At 42.2% G+C, this 21,202-nt stretch overlaps 1 protein-coding gene across 2 annotated transcripts in view; it reads left to right on the top strand.

The window, feature by feature from the left end:
• kdr (kinase insert domain receptor (a type III receptor tyrosine kinase)) overlaps positions 1 to 8,935 on the top strand; it is a 45,751-nt gene extending 36,816 nt beyond the window's left edge. Inside the window, exons 22-30 of one of the 2 annotated variants that reach the window (XM_079740132.1) lie at positions 5,146 to 5,237; positions 5,471 to 5,593; positions 5,738 to 5,849; positions 6,179 to 6,278; positions 6,368 to 6,473; positions 6,694 to 6,836; positions 7,079 to 7,160; positions 7,307 to 7,386; positions 7,973 to 8,935. In XM_079740132.1, the coding sequence (XP_079596258.1) occupies positions 5,146 to 5,237; positions 5,471 to 5,593; positions 5,738 to 5,849; positions 6,179 to 6,278; positions 6,368 to 6,473; positions 6,694 to 6,836; positions 7,079 to 7,160; positions 7,307 to 7,386; positions 7,973 to 8,189 (1,055 nt within the window). In that variant the 3' untranslated portion in view covers positions 8,190 to 8,935. Of the gene's footprint in view, positions 1 to 5,145; positions 5,238 to 5,470; positions 5,594 to 5,737; positions 5,850 to 6,178; positions 6,279 to 6,367; positions 6,474 to 6,693; positions 6,837 to 7,078; positions 7,161 to 7,306; positions 7,387 to 7,972 lie in introns of those variants that run through there. The other variant, XM_079740133.1, reaches the window with a different exon arrangement.
• Positions 8,936 to 21,202: the final 12,267 nt, after the last annotated feature.

Raw genomic sequence — 21,202 nt, 5'->3', positions numbered from 1 at the left:
GCGGAGCACGCGGCGGAGTAATACAAACCCCGCCCCGGAAACATGCGCGCGCATTTAGGAACCGATAAAAAGAATCGAAATACAAACATCGTCTTAACAGTTCCAGAACCGGACGTTAGGAACCGGTTCCTTTTGAAACCGGTTCTCGGTGCCCAACCCTAATTGAGATGACCTTTTGTTATTGACCAAATACTTATTTTCCACCATAATTTGCAATTTTCTCTCATCTTTTTAAGTGGGAGAACTTGCACAATTGGTGGCTGACTAAATACTTTTTTGCCCCACTGTAAATGGAGCCAGTATCCTGCTATAATTCAAACCTGAAAAAAAAAGTTTCAAAGGCTTGTAAGTCTGGGTTTGAAAACTCAACACCTTGTAAAAAAGGTTTTGCAACACTGAAAAAAGAGATTATTGCCTGAAAAAAAAATTAAAACATCTGCAAACATGATTTTGTGTTCTATTTTATTTTTTCAAAAATGTCACCAGCGCATTTGCAGAGTTTCAAATCTGGCACTGTTCTAACAGTGTATTTCATTGTTTCCCGGTTTTGAAACCTTTTAAATAGGATTCTGCAAACAGGTGTTCATACATTGAGAAATAAGTTTTGAAAGGTTGAATATTTATTTTTAAAAACTTGTAAAGGTGTAAATTTACACCATTGCAATGTATTTAGCACTGACTTTTCAGAGATTTGACCACACAGGCGCAAGCTTTGAGTCACGTGATGATTTGCAGTGTTCTGTCGCGCATTCGTTTTGAAACTCCCTGACAGTCAAAGGTCTGAAATCGTTGATCTGCAAAAAGGAAAAAAAAAACGTTCCTGGGGGCGGGACCATTTGGCTCTAAACCTATTGGTTGCTCTCTGCTGACGTACATTCCAATCACGTGTGCCGTTGACCGGGCTGTGCGTGATTGACAGTGCTCTGCTGATGACAAGAATAACAAGCGACCTGCGTGGTTGAGTTTGTTTTCAATTTTCGGTAACCATGGCTGGGTACGGAAACCGTAAAGGGACATCGGGGAAAATAAATAAAAAATTAACGTTTCTCGTGAGCACGAGAAAGTAATTGGTGAGCACGAGAAAGTATCTCATGAGCACGGGGAACTATCGTGCGCATATCACTGGCAGTGTGTGCGTGTGTGTGTGTGGGGTGGACGAGCGAGCGATAGCGTGTGTGTCAGTTTAGTGAAGTAATGAGTCCTGTTGTGTGTAAGAATCAAGTACCCAGCCTGTCAAGAATTGGTGGCCGCTTCATTCCAACCATATTCCGACCTATAAGCAGACCCACTTTCTCGTGCTCACCAGTTTTAGAGCCAAATGGTCCCGCCCCCAGGAACGTTTTTTTTTTCCTTTTTGCAGATCAACGATTTCAGACCTTTGACTGTCAGGGAGTTTCAAAACGAATGCGCGACAGAACACTGCCAATAATCACGTGACTCAAAGCTTGCGCCTGTGTGGTCAAATCTCTGAAAAGTCAGTGCTAAATACATTGCAATGGTGTAAATTTACACCTTTACAAGTTTTTAAAAATAAATATTCAACCTTTCAAAACTTATTTCTCAATGTATGAACACCTGTTTGCAGAATCCCATTTACAAGGTTTCAAAACCGGGAAACAATGAAATACACTGTTAGAACAGTGCCAGATTGGAAACTCCGCAAATGCGCTGGTGACATTTTTGAAACTTTGAAAATGTGTTGGTGAAAATGATGAAGATAAAATAGAACACAAAATCATGTTTGCAGATGTTTTAATTTTTTTTCAGGCTATAATCTCTTTTTTCAGTGTTGCAAAACCTTTTTTACAAGGTGTTGAGTTTTCAAACCCAGACTTACAAGCCTTTGAAACTTTTTTTTTCAGGTTTGAATTATGGCAGGATACTGGCTCCATATATATAGTGTTTATGATATAGTGCACTATATAGGGAATGAACAAACGAGAATTCGGAAACTACGCCGGGTATTTGTGACGCAGACAGATGCGCCCACATCATGTAAACAAACCGGGCACCCACGAGGAAAGCTGGAGGTTGTATTGATGTTGAATGTTGCATTTCCTTGATCAAGTTTTTTAATTAATTTTGAATGTTATATTTTCTATGTTAAATCCCAAATAAATTGTTGACATTTCTAACCAAAAGCCGGAGACATCATTAAATGTATACGTTTTCGTTATTATTCAGCTTCTTCTCCTCCGGAAAAACACGACTATATTGCACTGTGGTATACGGGAGTAACACGTAGGGAACATCGTATGTTCACTCAAATTTGGGGTATTTTAAGTCTACTTTATAGTGTGTGAAATTTACCACTGAGAATTCGAACACCACTACAAAATGGTGAGCACCCTATATAGTGCACTATATCCGTGATAGGGAACGATTTCGAACACAGCTCCGCAAACTCATTGCTCCCACTAAAGTTGAGGTGAGCTAAAAAAGGAGGCTAAACTGGCAGTTTACAGATTTAAGATGTTCAAATGTATTTCAAAAACGTTAAGCAAAAACATGCTTAGATAAAGATGTTAAAATGTGTTTAAAACGCACAAAGATGTTTAGAATGTTTCAAAAATGTTTAAAATGTTTCAAAAAAATATGATCAGAGATGTTTAAAATGTGTAAAATATGATCAGAGATGTTTAAAATATGATCAGACGTTTAAAATGTGTTAAATAATTAAAAGATCTTTCAAAACACTGGGATTTAGAAAAAAATCTTTGGGGGCGGGGCTCAGCTGAAATTTGTTCTCTGAGGGGGGGCTCACTCTCTCATACTTTGAAAACCCCTGTTCTAGAACACACAGGAGTCCTGAAGCTCTATATCTAAATAATATCATATTATACATATCTATATCATATAATATATATTATCACGGCCAAAAGCTGTGTGAGCCTCCAGACGATATTATGAATCTCAAACAACCGAGCCGAGTTCTCCGACGTCTCTGGTTCTTCCACGTCCACATCAATCTGAAGTAGACTGAACCACGACATGGAGGAGAAAGGGATTGTTGCCCGCGATTATCAGTCCCACCTGAAAAACGCGGCGTTTTTTTGTGATTGTTGCGGCCAAAAATCCTTGATTATGCGGCATGTTTTCTTAAAAAATGCGATGAAATATGCGGCATGTTTTCTTAAAAAATGTGATGAAATATGCGGCATATTTATGCAATTTTATGCAATGATATTGCGGGAACTTGCAAAAATTGCGGGAACTTGCGAAAAAATGCGGGAATTTGCGGAAAATGCAGCTTTTCGATGACGTTCACATCGCGTAATTACGTCACTTCATAACGTTCCCATGGGGGAAATGGCTGCTCTTGTGTGAAGTAAACGCAACATTTTTCAACTTTCTGCTAAGATATATGTAACTTCTTTGCAACGGAAATGCAGGGATTATGAAATCATTCAAGCCCCGCATATTTTGCGCGGAAATCTGCAATTTATGCGGCGAAAGTGCGGCATATTTGAAAAAATGCGACCCCTGCATGAATATGCAGACTTTGGCTGATTATGCGTTGAATTATGCGATCGCATAATCGCGTTTTTCTGGAGGGACTGGATTATTGACCGTGGTTGTTTCCCGCTGGAGGCTCGCTGCTGAGTGACCACCGCCTCGGCAGCGGTCAGCGCTTAGGCACCACCGCCTCCTGCACCTCGGCGGTGGTCCCTCGGCAGCAGGAAGTGGGGCTCAAGCGGGAGTCATTCGCGGCCAACAATCCCTTTCTCCTCCATGTCCCGGTTCATGTACTTCAGGGAGTCAAAGCCAAAGTTCGTTTTCCCCCCAATTCATTCTCAACCATGCCTGAGATAACCCCCACTACGAGTCTCGTTGTGGAAATACTAGAGACGAGAGTCCGACATGTTATGCGCCATAACACCAACAGCAGAACGGTTATCCAAATAACAAGGAAGTGTACAACACTTGCGTTACAATCCTGGAGCTCTATATCCAAATAATATCATATAATGCATAGATATCTATATCATATAATACATATTATCATTGCCAAAAGCTGTGTGCGCCTCCAGACGATATTATGAATCACAAACGACTTTGTCAGGTTCTCCGACGTCTATGGTTCTTCCACTTCCACATCAATCTGAAGTAGACTGAACCGCGCGCTGCCTGCTGCCGGCTGCCGGCTGCCGGGTGGTGGTGCCTCGCAGCAACCGGCTGCATGTTGCAGTTCATACTTCAGGGAGTCAAAGCCAAAGTTCCTTTCCCCCAATTCCTTCTCAACCATGGCTGAGATAACCCCAACTACAGTCTCGTTGTGGAAATACAAGAGACGTCAAAGAACCGACGTGTTATGCGCCGTAACACCAACAGCAAATACTTGCGTTACAGTGTGTGTAATCTCTCACACACACACACACACACACACACACACACACACACACACACACACACACACACGTGGTGCTCGCACGGTCGTGTCTCATTGGCGGGCCAAATTCTGTGGGTGGGCAAGGCAGAGAAAGGGGATGAGCTTAGATCCTTTATGACGACATATGGGACCACATTCCAAATCAGAGCACTTGAGCCTCCGTTTTTTCAAAGGCGAGCAGAACACCTAGTGCTCGTTTTACACCGAATGCAAGTTTTAGCCACTGGGGGACCATAGGAAGGCTAGGGGATATCCTATTTATGTTAGAAAACCTCATAAAGTGAGATTTTCATGCCATGGGACCTTTGAAGGAAAACCAAACCCTTCAACAAATTATTCTAGATGAAAAGGGATGAAGTGGTTAATGGTGATATGGATTGAATGTAGAATAAGAAATATGGACTCTAAGTCAAATCAAATGTGTTTATAGACCACATTTAAAAACAGAAAAAGTGCTGTAGTAATTGAAGTAGAAAGCGGCAAAAAGAAATAAAAAAACAAAAGAAAATATTGAATCTGAAGAGGTTGAGGCACAACATACAGACACAGGCAGATCAGTGAATATTTTTCAGCAAATTCAAATAATGGTGAATAGCCATTGACGTCAAAGAACAAATGACACCAATATATTGTGATATATTGGGGATTTAGGAATGAGAAGGAATTTTGGTTGAGGAATGGTTTGCACATAGAATACTCAATGCTATTGTGTACATTAGTGCATGTGTTGAATGAGAATGTTGTTGTTATCACAGAGAGCTCGGACTATGATCACTTGACCATGGAGGACCTGATCAGCTACAGCTTCCAGGTGTCCAAGGGCATGGAGTTCCTGTCTTCTCGGAAGGTCAGCTCTACACAACAATCCTGGTAGAAGTACTTAAAAAAATGCTGAAGCAACTGAAACCCATACTTGGAACATCCGTTTTGTCTATAGTGAATGACAAATGTCAATGATCTACTACATGACATTTTTAAAGTGTTTGTGTGTGTATGTGTGTTGTGTGTTTTGTGGGTGTGTGTGGGTGTGTGTGTGTGGGTGTGTGTGTGTGGGTGTGTGTGCGTTTGTGTGCTCCATAGTGTATCCACAGAGACCTAGCGGCTAGGAACATCTTGCTCTCCGAGCACAACGTGGTGAAGATCTGTGACTTCGGTCTGGCCAGAGATGTCTACAAAGACCCCGACTATGTCCGCAAGGGAGATGTGAGTGAGAAATTAGCAGCAGACAGACCGTAGACTATCAGTAAAGCTCTATCCAACTCTCCAACCATCTTTAAGATGATGATGATGGTGAGGATGACTGTGTTGTATTTGAGCTTGAATGTAAACCGTGGCTGGTCTCCCCAGGCCCGCCTGCCCCTGAAGTGGATGGCTCCGGAGACCATCTTTGACCGGGTGTATACCACGCAGAGCGACGTCTGGTCCTTCGGGGTCCTACTCTGGGAGATATTTTCACTGGGTGAGCCTGTGGTAAAAGGCTGCCACTAACATGCTAACCTTGTTTAAACATAGTTAAAATTGTCATAAAAGGACCTTATATTCGCATAGAAGCATTTATGACTATGCTTTATTGAAATTTGTTTCCACAGCGTTATTTAACATGCATATTTGTTTTTTTCCCTGTTCTCTCTCTACTCTGCTGTACCCTACTTTGCACAACTCTAATCTACTCTACTCCTCCCTGCTCTGCTCTTCTTCTCTGCCCTACTCTACTATACTTTCCTTTCCATTCCTCTGCTCTCCTCTCCTCTGCTCTCTTCTAAACTAACCCTGTGCCTTGGCCTACAGGAGCATCTCCATATCCAGGCGTTTGCATTGATGAGTCCTTCTGCAGGAGGCTGAAGGAGGGGACCCGGATGAGAGCTCCAGACTATGCCACAACTGAGATGTGAGCCCAGATTTCATATGAATCATATGGTGATTAGATATGGGCTAGATACATGTTAAAATGTATTTTTTCAATTGTTATCCTCTAAGATACCAGACCATGTTGGACTGTTGGCTCAATTGTCCCACAGACAGACCAACTTTCTCTGAACTGGTGGAACATCTGGGAAACCTGCTACAGACCAGCGCTCAACAGGTTAGTGTCACACTCGTACAGAATTGGTTAAAACAATAGGATCCATGAAATATATATCCATGGAAGTGTGCTTGTGCTTGATGAATGTGTGTGTGTTCATGTGTGTGCGTGTGTGTGTGTGTGCATGCGCATCCATGCACGTGTGTGTGTGTGTGTGTGTGTGTGTGTGTGTGTGTGTGTGTGTGTGTGTGTGTGTGTGTGGGTGCTTGTGGGTGTGCAGGATGGGAAAGACTACATTCCCTTGACGGCAGATGAGGTGCAGGGATGTCCGGTGACTTCCAGCCCCAGGGGCCCCCAAGCCTTCCCTCTGAGTGGGGAGCGTTTGGAGCCCCAGCCCAATTATGACAATGCACCCCAGATCTGGTAAGAACCACCCTCACACTGAAGATAAAAGAACATAAACCATCTCTTTGTTTTCCTTTGTCAATGAAATGTCTACTTTTTAATGTAATTTTATTTTGGATAAATCCAGAATAAGATGTTGCGATGTTTCAATGTCAAAATGACAAATTGCATAATCGATATCCCTGTATGTGTGGGTGCATGTGTGTGTGTGTGTCATCACTTGGTTGTTCGATGTGGAAACTGGATCTACCTTCATGTAGGAGCCAACAGAATGACAGGTGCAGCCGCCCTCTCAGTGTAAAAACCTTTGAGGATATCCCAGTGGAAAACAACAATGTCATGGTGAGTGTATCCCCCATCCTCCTACCCCCACCCTACACCGACACACACAAACACCGACACACACCGACACACACACAAATGCACACATGCAGATTCAAAAGTTGGCCCTGAGATGTTAGGCCCTGTGTGTTTGGCTCTTCCTCCAGTTGGGGTGTCCAGTCAGGGGCTTCACTCCAGATGAGATCAAGAGTCTGGATCACCAGCTGCCCAGAACACCCAATCTCAGGTAAGTACCGACACCCACCACATTTGCTTAAAGCTGCTGTAGGTAAGATTTGTGAGAGTTGTGAGAGCTCCCTCCATTCATCTCTCCACCATTGAGAAGTATTAATCATGGTAGAGATGCCCTGAGTAGTCAGAAATAGAGATCTGTTATCTCAATTGCTCATACAGAGGCAAGCTCAGCGAACTATAGTGATATTCTAACAGAGCATTTCAATCCTGATGATGGATGGCTAATTAATTTCTACCAAATTACCCTCAATAATAGCTCTTAAAGGACACATATTATACCACCAGGTGTGAGTGTGATTAGCCTTACAAGCCGTTTCGAAAATCTACCCCATATGACATCACCAGGCTAATCACACTCACACCTGGTGGTATAATATGTCTCCTTTAATTGTTACCTACAACCCCTTTTAATGTTTCACTTCCATTCATCCATCTATCGTTCCATCTGTCCGCCATGCATCTACCATCCATCCAGGGATACACATTTGTTTGATTCTGCAGCTAGTTTATGAATACACTGTTACAGTCTTTCATGAGTTGATGAATTGTCCTCTCGTCCGCCTTGTTTTTTTTCTCAGCCAACTGCTGCGCTGTAAAAGCAAGGAGTCGGTGGCCTCAGAAGCATCCAATCAGACGAGTGGATACCAGTCAGGCTACCACTCCGACGACACGGACACGCCCATATATGCCAACGAGGATGTGATCATGAAGCACAGCATGCTGAAGAATCCTCCGTTGCCGTCGAAAGCAGACAAGTTCAACGTTGAAGTGCGCTATAGCACACCGCCGGTGTGACCGCAAATATTTACCGCCGTCTACCCAGTCCCTGCCCCAATTCTGCTGCCCTCCCAATGGCAAACCTATTTTGGAAAATATGGCAACATCACAGGCAATGGCCCTGATAGCAGTGATTATATGGAAGCAAATAACTGCCATAATGTTTTGAATTTTAAAAGCCATTGGAAATGTACACACTGATTGAATTGTTAAAATTTTAATATTATACTTTGAAAACAAGGTCACCTGATTTATTTGTTTTGAATTCACCTCTTTGAAATTCAAACTTGGCATTTTAAGCAAACCATTTAAAAAAACACGATGTCAAATAACAAAAAATCTAGCAGCAGATATTCTAAACAGCATATTCAAGTTGTCAGTACACGGACAAGAAAATTCAAGCCATAAGAATTTGAACTGCAGCAGCAGGGCAAATGCCTTATTTGAATTTCAAAGAGGTGAAATCAAAACAGATATTATCAGATTACCTTGTTTTCATCTTATAATATTTCAATGCCATGAATTAAATAGTGTTTACATGTCAATATTTACAAAATGTAAAATTCTGACAATTATCGCAGTGATTTGCTTCCACATGATTTCATTTTACTTTCAACAAACAATTGAGGTATATCGATAATGTTGAGCCCATTTATTTGAACCACCATTAAAAAGGTTATCATGTTTACTCAGCCAAGCCTTGGCATTTGGGTACGCCCATTTCCTGACCTACAATCCACCCACACTCCCTCAATTGCAGGAAATAGCAACTTGATTCTTTTGGGGGGGGGGGGGGGGGGAAGGGGGCTGGCAGAAGTTATAATTATATTTTTTGGTCAGTTGTGAGTCTGTAGACTGAATCTTTAAAATTCACATTTTGTAACCTAATTCTTTTTTAACCTAATTTTCATTGTACAGCTCACTTTTAGCTATGAATTGCCATATTTTGCATTGACCTGTAATAAATATTACTAGTTTTTATCAAATAAACACTCTTTTAGATTAGGCATCTTCTGGTCTTATCTGTTACTCTGCATTGCTACATACCAATAGGAGTATGCTCATGTATCCAATATCTAGCTGAAAAAGGATTGAAACAAAAACACTGCAGAAAAGGGGCAGAAACTTGGAATGTGAATAGCATGCACACAGGACGATAATAATTAGTAACTAGAATTGCAATCCCTGAAGGTATTGCGGTGTGAATGCAGACGCTGAAATGCTCCGCTACACTGCTGAAGCTGAAAGTAGAATAATCATTACACTGAATCTATGAAAGCTGCTGAACATTTTTTATGTAGAATGAAGTATGAATGAGTTGAAGGGTTTTGAAGTCATACTGCTAACGTCTGCTGACGCTGAAATGCTCCGCTACACTGCTGAAGCTGAACGTTGAATCATTAGACTGAATCTAGAAAATCTGCTGAACATTTTGAAGGTAGAATAAAGTCTGTAGGTTGAAGTATGAATGAGTTGAATAGAGGCGCCCTAGGCAAGATTTTTGCTCGTACCCCTTTGGATCGCACAGTAAACTTGACTACCAATGTTCATACACTCAGAGAAGCTGCAAAGCTTTGTCTTTGAGACTCTTTTATTTTAGATAGAAAATTAAACACAAAAAACGTATTGCAAACCAAGTAACAAGCAATGAATCATAAATACAATATAAATAAGGTATGCAAAAAATATTGCAGATGTTAGAACTTTTAATAATTAAACACTTTGCAGTAAAATAAAGTCTTGAAAAACAAGTGACAATGAATCACTTATACAATAAGGTATGCACAAAATACTGCAAAGAAATGCATGATATTTACTAAAGGCATTCATAAGCAAAATAATAGATATGAGTTCAGATTCAAATTATTGTAAATACAATTAAATGTAGTATGGTTTATCTAGTTTGGTTCTAACCAGAGATTAAACGAGCACTCAAGTGTGTAAAAAAAATACAATAATATATTATTATATCAAAGATATGGGAAATGTAAGATATGCAAACCACAAACTATCATCCAAAATCAGCTTGAAAATAAACACTGCTCCAACAATGGTAACTACGATGCATTGGATAATTTAAGGATAATACCCCCATTTTACTGTGGGTTACAAACTGTTATGGACCTATGTACATAGCTGACATGTTTTGATTTTCATGGACGCGTGGGGGTTTGGATTGAGCAGCGGACCAGCTGGGTTAAGAGCTGCCGTTTCTTTTCTTTTTAAAAAACAAACACTGCATGACTAGTTAACTCCGGTTAAGTTGTTTACACGTTGCTTGGCAACGTGCTACGCCCTGACAACAGGTGGCGGACTATTTGTATTTACTAAATAATAAAAACACATTTAAAGCCACATATTGCTTCGATAAGTGAATAAATTAAATCAATAGCCATGTATTAAGCGGAGTTATGCATAGGGAACAGAGCTCCAGAGGAATAAAGATAGAAAGGTGAACAAGAGCCCGACAAAGTGACCAGTTGGCTATATAGCCAGCCAGGCCTACATTAAAGATAAACAAATTAAAGTTACTGTACCTCTGTCTTTTCCCGTTTTTCCTCCTCTTCTTTCTTTCTTTTTCTCCCCTGGGCGCCAGAGTGTTTAGGTTTCTTTGACATTGTGATGTGCAAATAGATAGCTTTCTCCTCTCCGGTCAGAATGATGTATCAAGTGGGTAATTAAAGGTGACATATCATACCACCAGGTGTGAGTGTGATTAGCCATTACAAGCAGGTTTGAAAATGTGCAGCATTGTGACATCACAGGTTGGCGTGTCCATCTATCCGTCACACATCTAGATGGACACGCCCACCTGTGATGTCACAATGCTGCATTTTTGAAAACGGCTTGTAATGGCTAATCACACTCACACCTGGTGGTATGATATGTCCCCTTTAAGGTAACTCGCCCCTCCCAACGTCCCGATTCAGGTAGAGTTTATGGGGGGAGGGGACGGGGACGGGGGGGGGGACTAGGGCGCTCTTTTATTTTACATGTTATGTTATGTTGTCTAATATTTATTTCGACATAACTACTGGTACTAAGTAATTTAAACATTGAAGGTTAAGTTAGATGAATACAGTATGCAAAAAAAACATATCTTTGGCGCCCCCTGCGGATGGATGCGCCCGTAACATTCGCCTATACTGCCTATGCCCAGGGCCAGGCCTGATGAGGAGTACAAGCATATAGTAAATCAAAAAGGGAACACCATAACTAAAAACAGGGCGGCTGCCTGGCAAAAAGCTTGACAATCTGTTGAATGCCTAAGTAGTATTAAGCATAACATATTCTAATTGAATATTGACCATGGTTTTGTAATCAGGGAGATAGTCTCGAGCTAACGTGTCAGACTTGTACCCGGGTTCAATCCCCACGCAATTAGTGATTTAGGAAGGATTACTGGAGAAATCAGAGAACTTTTCATGCCATTTATTTTCCATTTAATTTAAGGGATAGGCCTAGTAAATGCAGCCAGAAAAATATATTCTAAATTGACTAACCATAGTATTCATCTCAACAGAAGGGTCTCAGCTGCCTGCCGAGAAACTTACCTGAATGGAATTTATGTGGCTGACAATTTCCCATGCAGCAGTGTCTTTGTCATTGTGACAAAGAGTTCACTAACAGTAACATTTATATTAACATTAACTTTACCATGGGTTTTTGAAAGTTATATTTGGGCTCTGGGGAAATTGTAAGACATATTTACTATATAAAAAGTCAATAGCTAAGCCTTCTTTCTCTGACATAAGGGAATTAAAAATAAGCCAATACCAAGAATTCTATGACATACTCGGGACGCAAACTCGGGCCGCCTACACTACAGTGCCATCGCGCCACCGCTATACCATTCACCCAACTCTGGTAAACGGAGTATATGGATATGTTGAGAAAATATCCATAATGATTAGATAGCAATTCATTTAATTATTCTTTTTTGCATCATTCTTGGACCCTTAGGGAAAATATACGCTGTTTGTACTTCATATATGTCAATTTGTGGTAAAATCTTGAGGACTAGGCTTGGCGGAACCTTCTGATGGTACACTTGTTTCCTACAGATGGACTTCTCTGAAACACCGATCAAGTAAGCCTGACAGTTAACCTGCTGCTACCGACCAGGTTAGTTTGGCCGGATAAATTGCCGTGGTTACTTAGCGTGCCTTTAGCTTGGTTGATGGAATACCCCTCTGATGTAAATATTACGTTTCAAGCCTACCTTTTTTGAACAAATAAATTTCAACTTAGTACTTAAATTACGACGCGTACTTGAGCAGATACATAAATGTACGATTGCTGCGCAAATAGTTCATGCTATCGTTATGCATTATGTTGTCCAACACTCTTACAATGATCGTTCTGTTCAACAACCAAAGATAAAACAATTCTAATCTAGGATATAACATCTCCCCGTGAACTTTATAAAAAGGACGGGTTTATGTTTATTGTAACACAACAGAAAAATACACTATTTCAAAATGTATAACAGTGTCTACTCTTTATGAACTCCTACCTCGGACATGGCTCAACACATTCGCCGGCTTCTTTGGAAACAAATGCATATGGTTACCGTAGGAATGGGTGCGGGAGGGTCCTCAACGAGTTGTTACGAAAGTGTTGTAAAATATCTACTCCGAAGCTGTAGGGGGAGCTCTGTAGAGAAAAAAAAAAATCTGGCGCAAACCGAGAAAACAGCAAAGGAATGGCAGATCCTGCATAGTTAAAGAAAAAACACATTAAAGGAGTGTGCGAGACGGACATCACTGTTGACGTTGTATATTATCGTGTTCCCGCACAGATTAAAACTCTTGTGGCAAAGCAGCAATTGCCTCCCCACTCATTGAAAAATATACAATGCAGAATTAGCTGATGCTAGATGAGGCCGGCTACAGGGGTGCCGTGACCCGGCTCCATGCCGCTGCAGACTGCGTTATCCTCCTTGGAGCTGTGGATCAACACCAGCTTGGTCACTGGAGGTTGCTTTTGATACACACACTGTGAAAATATATTTTATAATATTATATTTGGTCGAAAAGAAAAAAGCTTTTCTTTTGGGAGAGGGAGGTTTCTTGATGAGTGGAGTAAAATGAGTATGCCTACCCCAGGCAGAGGTGCAGATAATCTAGCTTCCCCAGTTTTCTGCTCCACTCTTATTCCTGGCCATGCAGCTTCCAGTTCAGGTCCAGGAAATTACATCTTCTGGTCTCCCTGCCACAACTGATACAGCTTTAAATAGTTTGATAACTCATATTTCTGAACAAGTGGGACAAACTATAAAAGATAAATTATGAAGTGAGCATGAAGAAAGGGTTATTAATGACACATAAGCTCAGAGCAGTGTAGATAACAGTAACTAGTTCAAAGTTCAGTTCACAAATTTTAAAATGAACTAGTTCAGTTAAACGTTCATAATTCAAAATTTGTAACTAAGTTCACAGTTCCAAAAAATGAACTAGTTCATAGTTCTTTTTTTCAATATGTTGCTGTGAGAAATTATTTTTTTCCGGTATTTTGAACATTGTGGTTTGTCTAGGATGAAATAGAATGGTTGAATCAAGTATCGTAGCGAAATACAGTTTATATCGTGTTTTATTGCACATTTAGCGCATTTTGTAAATCCCATTGATTTCTGTTGGAAGACTCATTGCTCGTTGGCCGGAAACGGAAAGGGGGGGTGTTCACGTCTTTTCTAGACCTACTGTTGAGACGGAGACCCGAGCGAAAAGACTACAACCAAACCAGCCCCCCTTTCCGTTTCCGGGCAACAAGCAATGATTCTAGGAGGTATTCTAGTTCGCTGAGCTAAGAGCCAGAGAGCTAACCTTATGGATTGTACATATTTATAATTCGAAATTCTTCTCAGCCTTTATACCACAGATACTCTTGGGTCTATAGCATTGTCTGATTACAGTTTAGTTCATTTTTCATAATTTAACAGCTCTCGTTTTGAAGAATAATCACCGTGCCATTCGTTTCAATGGGAATCGCGACGGTCTATAATTTCAACATAAAGTGTACACATTTATACTTTGAAATTCATCCCTTTTATACTACATATACTATAGGGTCTATAGCATATACCAGATAACCATGGCAACAGTCAAACAACACAGCGTTTTGCGCGCACATCCACCGTGTTGATAAACAAATAACCCCCCTATTGAACGAAGTTAAACCGAGTGAGCGTGCCGTTCACAGACACCAGAATGAACAAGTTCACAGTAACGTCCATCAGGCAGTAATACAGTACGTTCAGTTTACGAGTTCATGAACTATCGTTCAATGAATGCGTTCAGGCACAACACTGCAGTGAACCCTCTTACCTTAATTTGAATGGTGCAAAGTTGGTCCTACAGTCAGATGTCAAGGAGCCCCCAGTCTTCAGAGGGGATGGAATATGGAAGTAAATGGATTGGTACTACAAGAAGCGAGCTATACCTCTGAAAGAGCAGTATTCTGATATAATATCTAAACTTATTGGCAAAGTTAAAGCTATTTTAAGGATATCTCTGAGAAGCAGTCCATCCGCAAAGCCCCAGGATGATCCTAAAATCGTCTATGACATCCTTCGTCAACATTTTAGTGATGTGCAATATTCATGCATGCCCATAGCTGATTTTTACAGCACAGTCCCAGTATTGGGTGAGAACCCCGTTGAATACTGGCTTTGTTAAATAAGGCAGTTGACGCAGCAGAAGAGGGCTTGAAAAGGCTTGGCTGCCACCTCGAAGATCCTTGTCAAGAGGTAGCTATGATGTTTGTCAAACATTGACCAGACCACTCCCTAGCTTCTGTTTTAAAGTTTAAAGACCCTGGTAAATGGACGGCCAGTGAGATTCAAGAATACATTGATCGCTACCAGATAGAGACAAAAGAGCGAGTGTTCTCCAAATCAAGACGCCCTCAGTCAGTGATGGTTCATGCTCAGTCATGCTCAGGCTCCCAATCCAGAAACATGTCATCCGAATAGGCCACCTGTGCAGTGTGAGAACAGTTTAGCTCCCAGCCCCCCTTGTAATGATGACAGCTTGAAAGTCTTGGTCAGCTTTTTTAATCAAGCATTGTTGCAGAACAGATCTAAGAAATACAATCCAAAGACTCCAGACTTTGGACAGTTTCAGCATAAATCCTAAATCAGACACTTTCAGCATAAATCTTGCACAGCCTGCAATTCTCTGGCGCACTCGATTCTTGCGCATCGCCTGTGTCTAGGTTGCTTTATGCCCAACCACATCAAGAGGGACTGCCATAACCGGTATCTTGAGCCAGTACAGCACGTCTCCCCACCACAGAACACTCAGCCTTTAAACTAGTTGGCCCATATCCGGAGAGGGGATGTGTGGGTATAGGTAAAGAAACCCTCCACAGTGGTAAGATGTAGCAGCATTATAGTTAAGCGTGTGCTGCTGCACCAGCTGGTGCTTAGGTGATTGCTCAGAACACACAGAGGGTTGGCCCCATTGATGAACTGTTTTATGCCCCTGTCATCATTAACACATTTGAAGGTCAGGGGATGCTTGACTCTGGTTCCATGGCCTGAACACCAGTTCAGAGAGCTGAACTGGAGATGCTCAGTAAAAGTTAATCACAGAGCCAATTCCATTCACTCAAGATGTCGTGCTAGTTGATAGATGTTGGATCATTGAGCAAACCCAAGTGCATGTATGAGGTGTAAATGAAACTGTAAACCCGGACAGCGTGACCATTTAATCATAGGCACGAATGTCCTTAGATTCATAATGCACCAGCAGAAAGTGAGAGGTGACGAACTCCCAGACAAGATCGGGACTGTTAAACTCCAACACTCAGTCACTCTGTTGGCAAGGCAAGAACACTTGGTCCTCGGTAAATTGCCTAAACATGCTTCAATGTCACCTTGCAGCACAGTACTTGCTGAGCCCACCTCAAGTAAGTCGATACCACGCAACTTCATGGTTGGTCGCATTATAACGCCATTGTAAGGTGATAGATGGGTCCCAATGAAAATTACCAAACAAACCTGTCCAATGAACCCGTCACCTTAAAGAGAAACTGCAAGCTGGCGGATGTGTCTTGCTGTTGAAAATATAGATGCTTTCCAGAACACTAGCCAACATGAAAATGGGAAAGAAAGTGGAAATACCACGAGCTTTCAGATCTCAAACAGCGCCTCAAGCAGGTTGGTCTTGCTGAGATCGATATCGATCAGTGCCACACTGAATACGATAAAGTTGGTTGAGCTTCTTGAAAAATACGATGTCTTCTACAAACATGCACTAGACAGCGGTGAGAAAAGACTGTTCTGCCTCCCCTATCAGCGAGTTCAACCAGCCTAAAGAAATCCATCAGTGAGTATGCCTCCCCGCTAGTGCTTGTGTGGAAAAGGGATGGGAATTTGAGACTCAGTACCAACTTCAGATGGCTCAACGCCAAAGCATTCAAGGATGCCCATACCTTCCCACACCAGTCAGACTGCCTGGCCAATCTGGGTGGAAACACCTACTTCAACACAATGGACCTGACTTCAGGCTTTTTCAACTGAAAAAAAGTTGCTGAAGAGGACAAGTTAAACTGCCTGCACAACTCCAATAGGATTGTATGAGTATAACGATGCCACAGGGTCTCTGCAACAGTCCCGCATCCTTTATGCGTATGATACTCAGCATGTTCGATGACTTGAATTTCAGTAGTCTATTGTGCTACCATGACAACCTGCTTGTGTTTGCCACAACTGAAGAGGAAGCTCTGGCGAGGTTGGAAACTGTCTTACAGCGACTCTGACTCCACAATCTTATACTGAGCCCCAAAAAGTATCTCAAAAATGTCAAAGGAGGATCTTATGGAGGATAATGGCTGCACACCATCAGTGAAGGGGATAAAGTCATTCTTGGCAATGTTATATTACCAACACTGCTCCTCCATAGCCAAGCCCCTCTTTGCCTTGACAGGTGGACAAAAAATGTGTGGAAAGATCAAAGTAAAATCCAACATGGTTTCCTACTGGAAGCTCCACCCTTCCAGAGCCTGAAACACATACCTGGCACTAAAAACACCGTTGCCGATGCTCTCAGCAGAGACCCTTTTGACACCACAGTCAGTTGCAGGCTCATCACAAAGCAGTACAGCCATCTCCTTGATAAAGCTGAGGATATCAGTCACAATGGCATCCAAGACACCTTCAGACTGAAAGTCCAATGTTACAGAGTTACAAAGTCAAAGGCTAAAAGTGTAAATATTCAATCTGGTACTTTAAAACATCCTTGTGACACAGTTACTGTTCAGGCTCTTCTTAATGCTACTATTCAGTGGGAGGTACAGAGACCAAGGCTGTCGAGCTGCTACAGTGAATGCAAGACCTCTTGCCACCAGGGAAAGATTCACTCCCTGTGTTTACGTTAGAGGAACAGCAGCGTAGTCAGGAGCTCGATCCCAACATTTCAGTCATCATGCCATTTATCATACGCAAGAGGCGCCCCTTAAGGCTTGAAAGAGCAGGGTTTGATGTTAAAGCTATGTTACTTTTAAAGCAATGGGATAGGCTCAAAGCTTAAAATGGTGGGCCGCTTAAAACTCTATCAGTAAGCAAAAGAGGTACCAGTTCTTCCTGACTGAAAGCCTAAAAGAAAAAGCATTACAGGGCATACATGATGTTGCTGGGCATCAAGGACAGGCAAGGACCCTGCATCTAGCAAGACAGCGTTTCTTTTGGCCAGGGATGGAGCCTGATGTGAAGCAGTATGTCAAGTGCTGTCATACATGTATATGCATTCTGGCCAAAACACCAGATCCCTCTGCTCGGGCGCCATTGGAGAGCATCAGAACATCCACTCCCATTGGTCTGTATTGACTTCTGGCGCGCAGAAGACAGTAAGCAGCGCTCAGTTGACGTCCTGGTCATCCCAGACCATTTTACTAAGTTAGCGCACGCATTCCCATGCCCAAATCAGATTGCGAAACAGGTGGCCAAGGAAGTTATGGGATCAAGTTTTTTGTGTGTATGGGTTTCCTGCATGTGTCCATTCTGATCAGGGAGCTAACTTTGAGAGCGAGCTCATAGCATAGCTGATGAGATTCTCTGGAGTTGAAAAATCATACACCACAGCCTATCACCCTATGGGAAATGGTGGGACTGAAAGATTCAATCGAACACTTGGCAACATGCTGCGGTCTCTTCCTCTCCGAGAGAGACAGAAGTGGCCTCAACAGTTACAAACCTTGACATTTGCGTACAATGCAACAGTGCATGAAACAAAAGGATATGCACCCTTCCATCTCATGTTCGGCAGAATCCCAAGGCTCCCTGTGGATGTGATGTTTAAAGAAGTGCTGCATGACCCAGTGGTTGTCGACCATAAACGTTATGTGAAGACCCTCACGTCCCATCCCCATGAAGCAGTCAGGGTTGCCCAAACCCATGCTGTTAAATAACTAGGCAAACAAGCAAGAGGTTACAACAGAAAAGTAAAAGGCACTTACCTCAATATTGGTGACCAAGTACTCATTGCCAATAAAGGTGAGAGAGGAAAGAAAAAGCTGGCTTATAAGAGGAATGCGACAGTCTACACAGTCAAAGACGGGAATGAGCGGACTCATACGTACAGAGTGGAGAGCAATACAGGTGACACGAAGGTGGTCCACTGTAATCTCGTTCTAGACATCAGCTTTCTGCCTGTGGTGACAACCAACAATGAGCTGTGTGACGATGACTCTGAGGGAGATATGAGTTCTACCGACTCTTTCGAGGGGAGGGCTTGATGGAGAAAACCGACAGGGGGATCATGAGTGGTTCAGAGGACTCTCAGAGTCAGGAGGATGAGGACCAATCTGTACATGAACAAAGTCACTGCTCTTCTAGTGACAAAAGTGATTTTAGCAGAGCCAGTGATTTGGCCAATTTAGTTGTTGAAACTGGTCCAGACCCTTTACTCGTGTCTGATGTACAGTCAGAGCCTTATTACACTCAGCTATCTCCAGCAGATAAAGCCTGCAGCACAGAGACACTGTCAAGGGCCAGCAAAACCAGTTAATGTGACAGATGCTCATGTTCAATCGACATGAAAGAAAATCGACTCATTGAGTCGATGATCCAAACGCCAATAATTGCCAGGGATCTGGCAAGTTGATTTAGAAGGAAGTCTCACTTACTCGTTACACTGTTTTCTTTCTAGCATGTTTGGGCTCTGATATGTGCGTAACATTTGTTGGTATATGTGGGACATTGTGACAGCCGTAGGGTTTCTCATGTGTTATGTGCATGTGGTAATGGCAAGGAGTTGTTGTGTATAAGGCATCATATTGTACTTAGAGGGACTAAGGCCTGATCACCCTTACGTTTTCTCTGAACCTATCTTGTAGGTAGCTTTGTAGCTGTTATTGAAAGTTTTTGCATTTTGGTTTGTTGAGCCCTGTGTCCCAGTGCTGACACTCAGAATTTGGGCGAAATTTAGGAGGGATGAATGTAACGGGTATATTAGTTATGTTATATTTCACCCAAAAATATTTTTTATGACTTTATGACTAATTTATTATCTTACTTTTATGTCCTTTATGCATAAATTAGTGCTTTCAAGCGATTAAAATAATTAATCGCATTAATGTCATAGTTAACTCGGATTTCTTTTTATTCTAAATATCCCTTGATTTCGTGCTGCTAGCCTTTTAGTGAGATCAGAGAGTGTTGAGAAGGACAGTGATAAAATATATTTGGTAAGATGGATATAAGAAGAGAGACCCGCAGTGAATTCAACCCGGTCCACTTGACATCGGGTAGGTGGTTGACAGTGGTAGGCCTACCGTAAATCTTCAATAGCCCAGGCTTTTATTTGTTTCAATCACTGAACTTTGGAACAAAACTCTTGCTCAGCAAAGATGGGAAATACTATAACATTTATTATTTAAACCAGTATGAATATTCCTACCGTACGTAGGCCTATACACATTACCAGGCTATCGAATAACGCCCCCCCCCCCCCCCCCCCCCCCCCCCCCCCCCCCCCCCCACACACACACACACACACACACACACACACGGTGGCGGAATGGTAATCGGGAGTCGGGAGAATCCTGGTGGGCCGTTAACGTTTCGGGGCTGTCAGGCTGATTACTGCGGGATAACAATATTGCGTTTATAAAAGTTCCTTGCAGCGCCGTCCGGAAGCCTGAGCTGTGCGCCCGCAACCTCTCACTCACTCCAACAGCTGCAACACTCACAAACTGTCAACGTCGCAACCAAGTCGATTTTATCTATAGGGGAGTAACTGAGCGGCCCCTCCCGAAGTGGTACAGCCCAGGTGGGCCTTGAACTGCGATTGGTCAGAAAGACGTAACAGCTAATGACAACATTGAACTCTCGTGCAGACTCGAACAGAGTGACACACAAACACACATACTTTTAAGAGTTTTTCACCCGCTCAGTATTCTTGCTTTCCCCAACAAGTTCGTGCGGCGTGCTTGTTTTTTTTTTCCAGTGTAGCTAGATCCGGTATGGTGTTGTAGTTTTTCTAACGTGACTATTTGTTGCTAAACAGCAGGTGAAAAAACGTTTGCCAAGCCAAAAGAGCGTTAATCGCGCAATAAAAAATGGACCCCGTTAAAATTGGTTTGTTAATAACGCGTTAAACTGACTGTCTAGCACTAATATAAATGTATATTTGTTTTGAGAACTTTTATTTCAATACATTGGGTTGTGTGAAGTCACTTCCTGGTTACTTCGCACTATCCTCTCCATTCTGAGAATTGCCCTACTGGAGAGAGGTAGGAATGTAGAATGCTCCTGGTTTTTTAAGCGTTCTAACATGCTTGCGAGTCTGAGAATTGCCCTGCTGGAGAGAGGAGTGTGTGAGACGGACAGCACTGTTGACGTTCGTATATTATGGTGTTCCCGCATAGATTAAAAACTCTCGTAGCAAAGCAGCAGTTGTCTCCCGACTCATTAAAAACTACACAACACAGAATTAGCAGACGCAAGATTAGGCCGGCTACATACATACATTTACTCACAGTACTGTTGGGATTCTGGATCGACAGCTGTCCCTTATGACGCTCTAAAG

The sequence above is a fragment of the Pollachius pollachius genome (genome assembly GCF_949987615.1).
Source record: "Pollachius pollachius genome assembly, chromosome: 7".
In the NCBI taxonomy this organism is placed as follows: domain Eukaryota; kingdom Metazoa; phylum Chordata; class Actinopteri; order Gadiformes; family Gadidae; genus Pollachius; species Pollachius pollachius.
The sequence above is the reverse complement of the archived record's forward strand: the minus strand, read 5'-3'. Positions and strand labels throughout refer to the sequence as shown.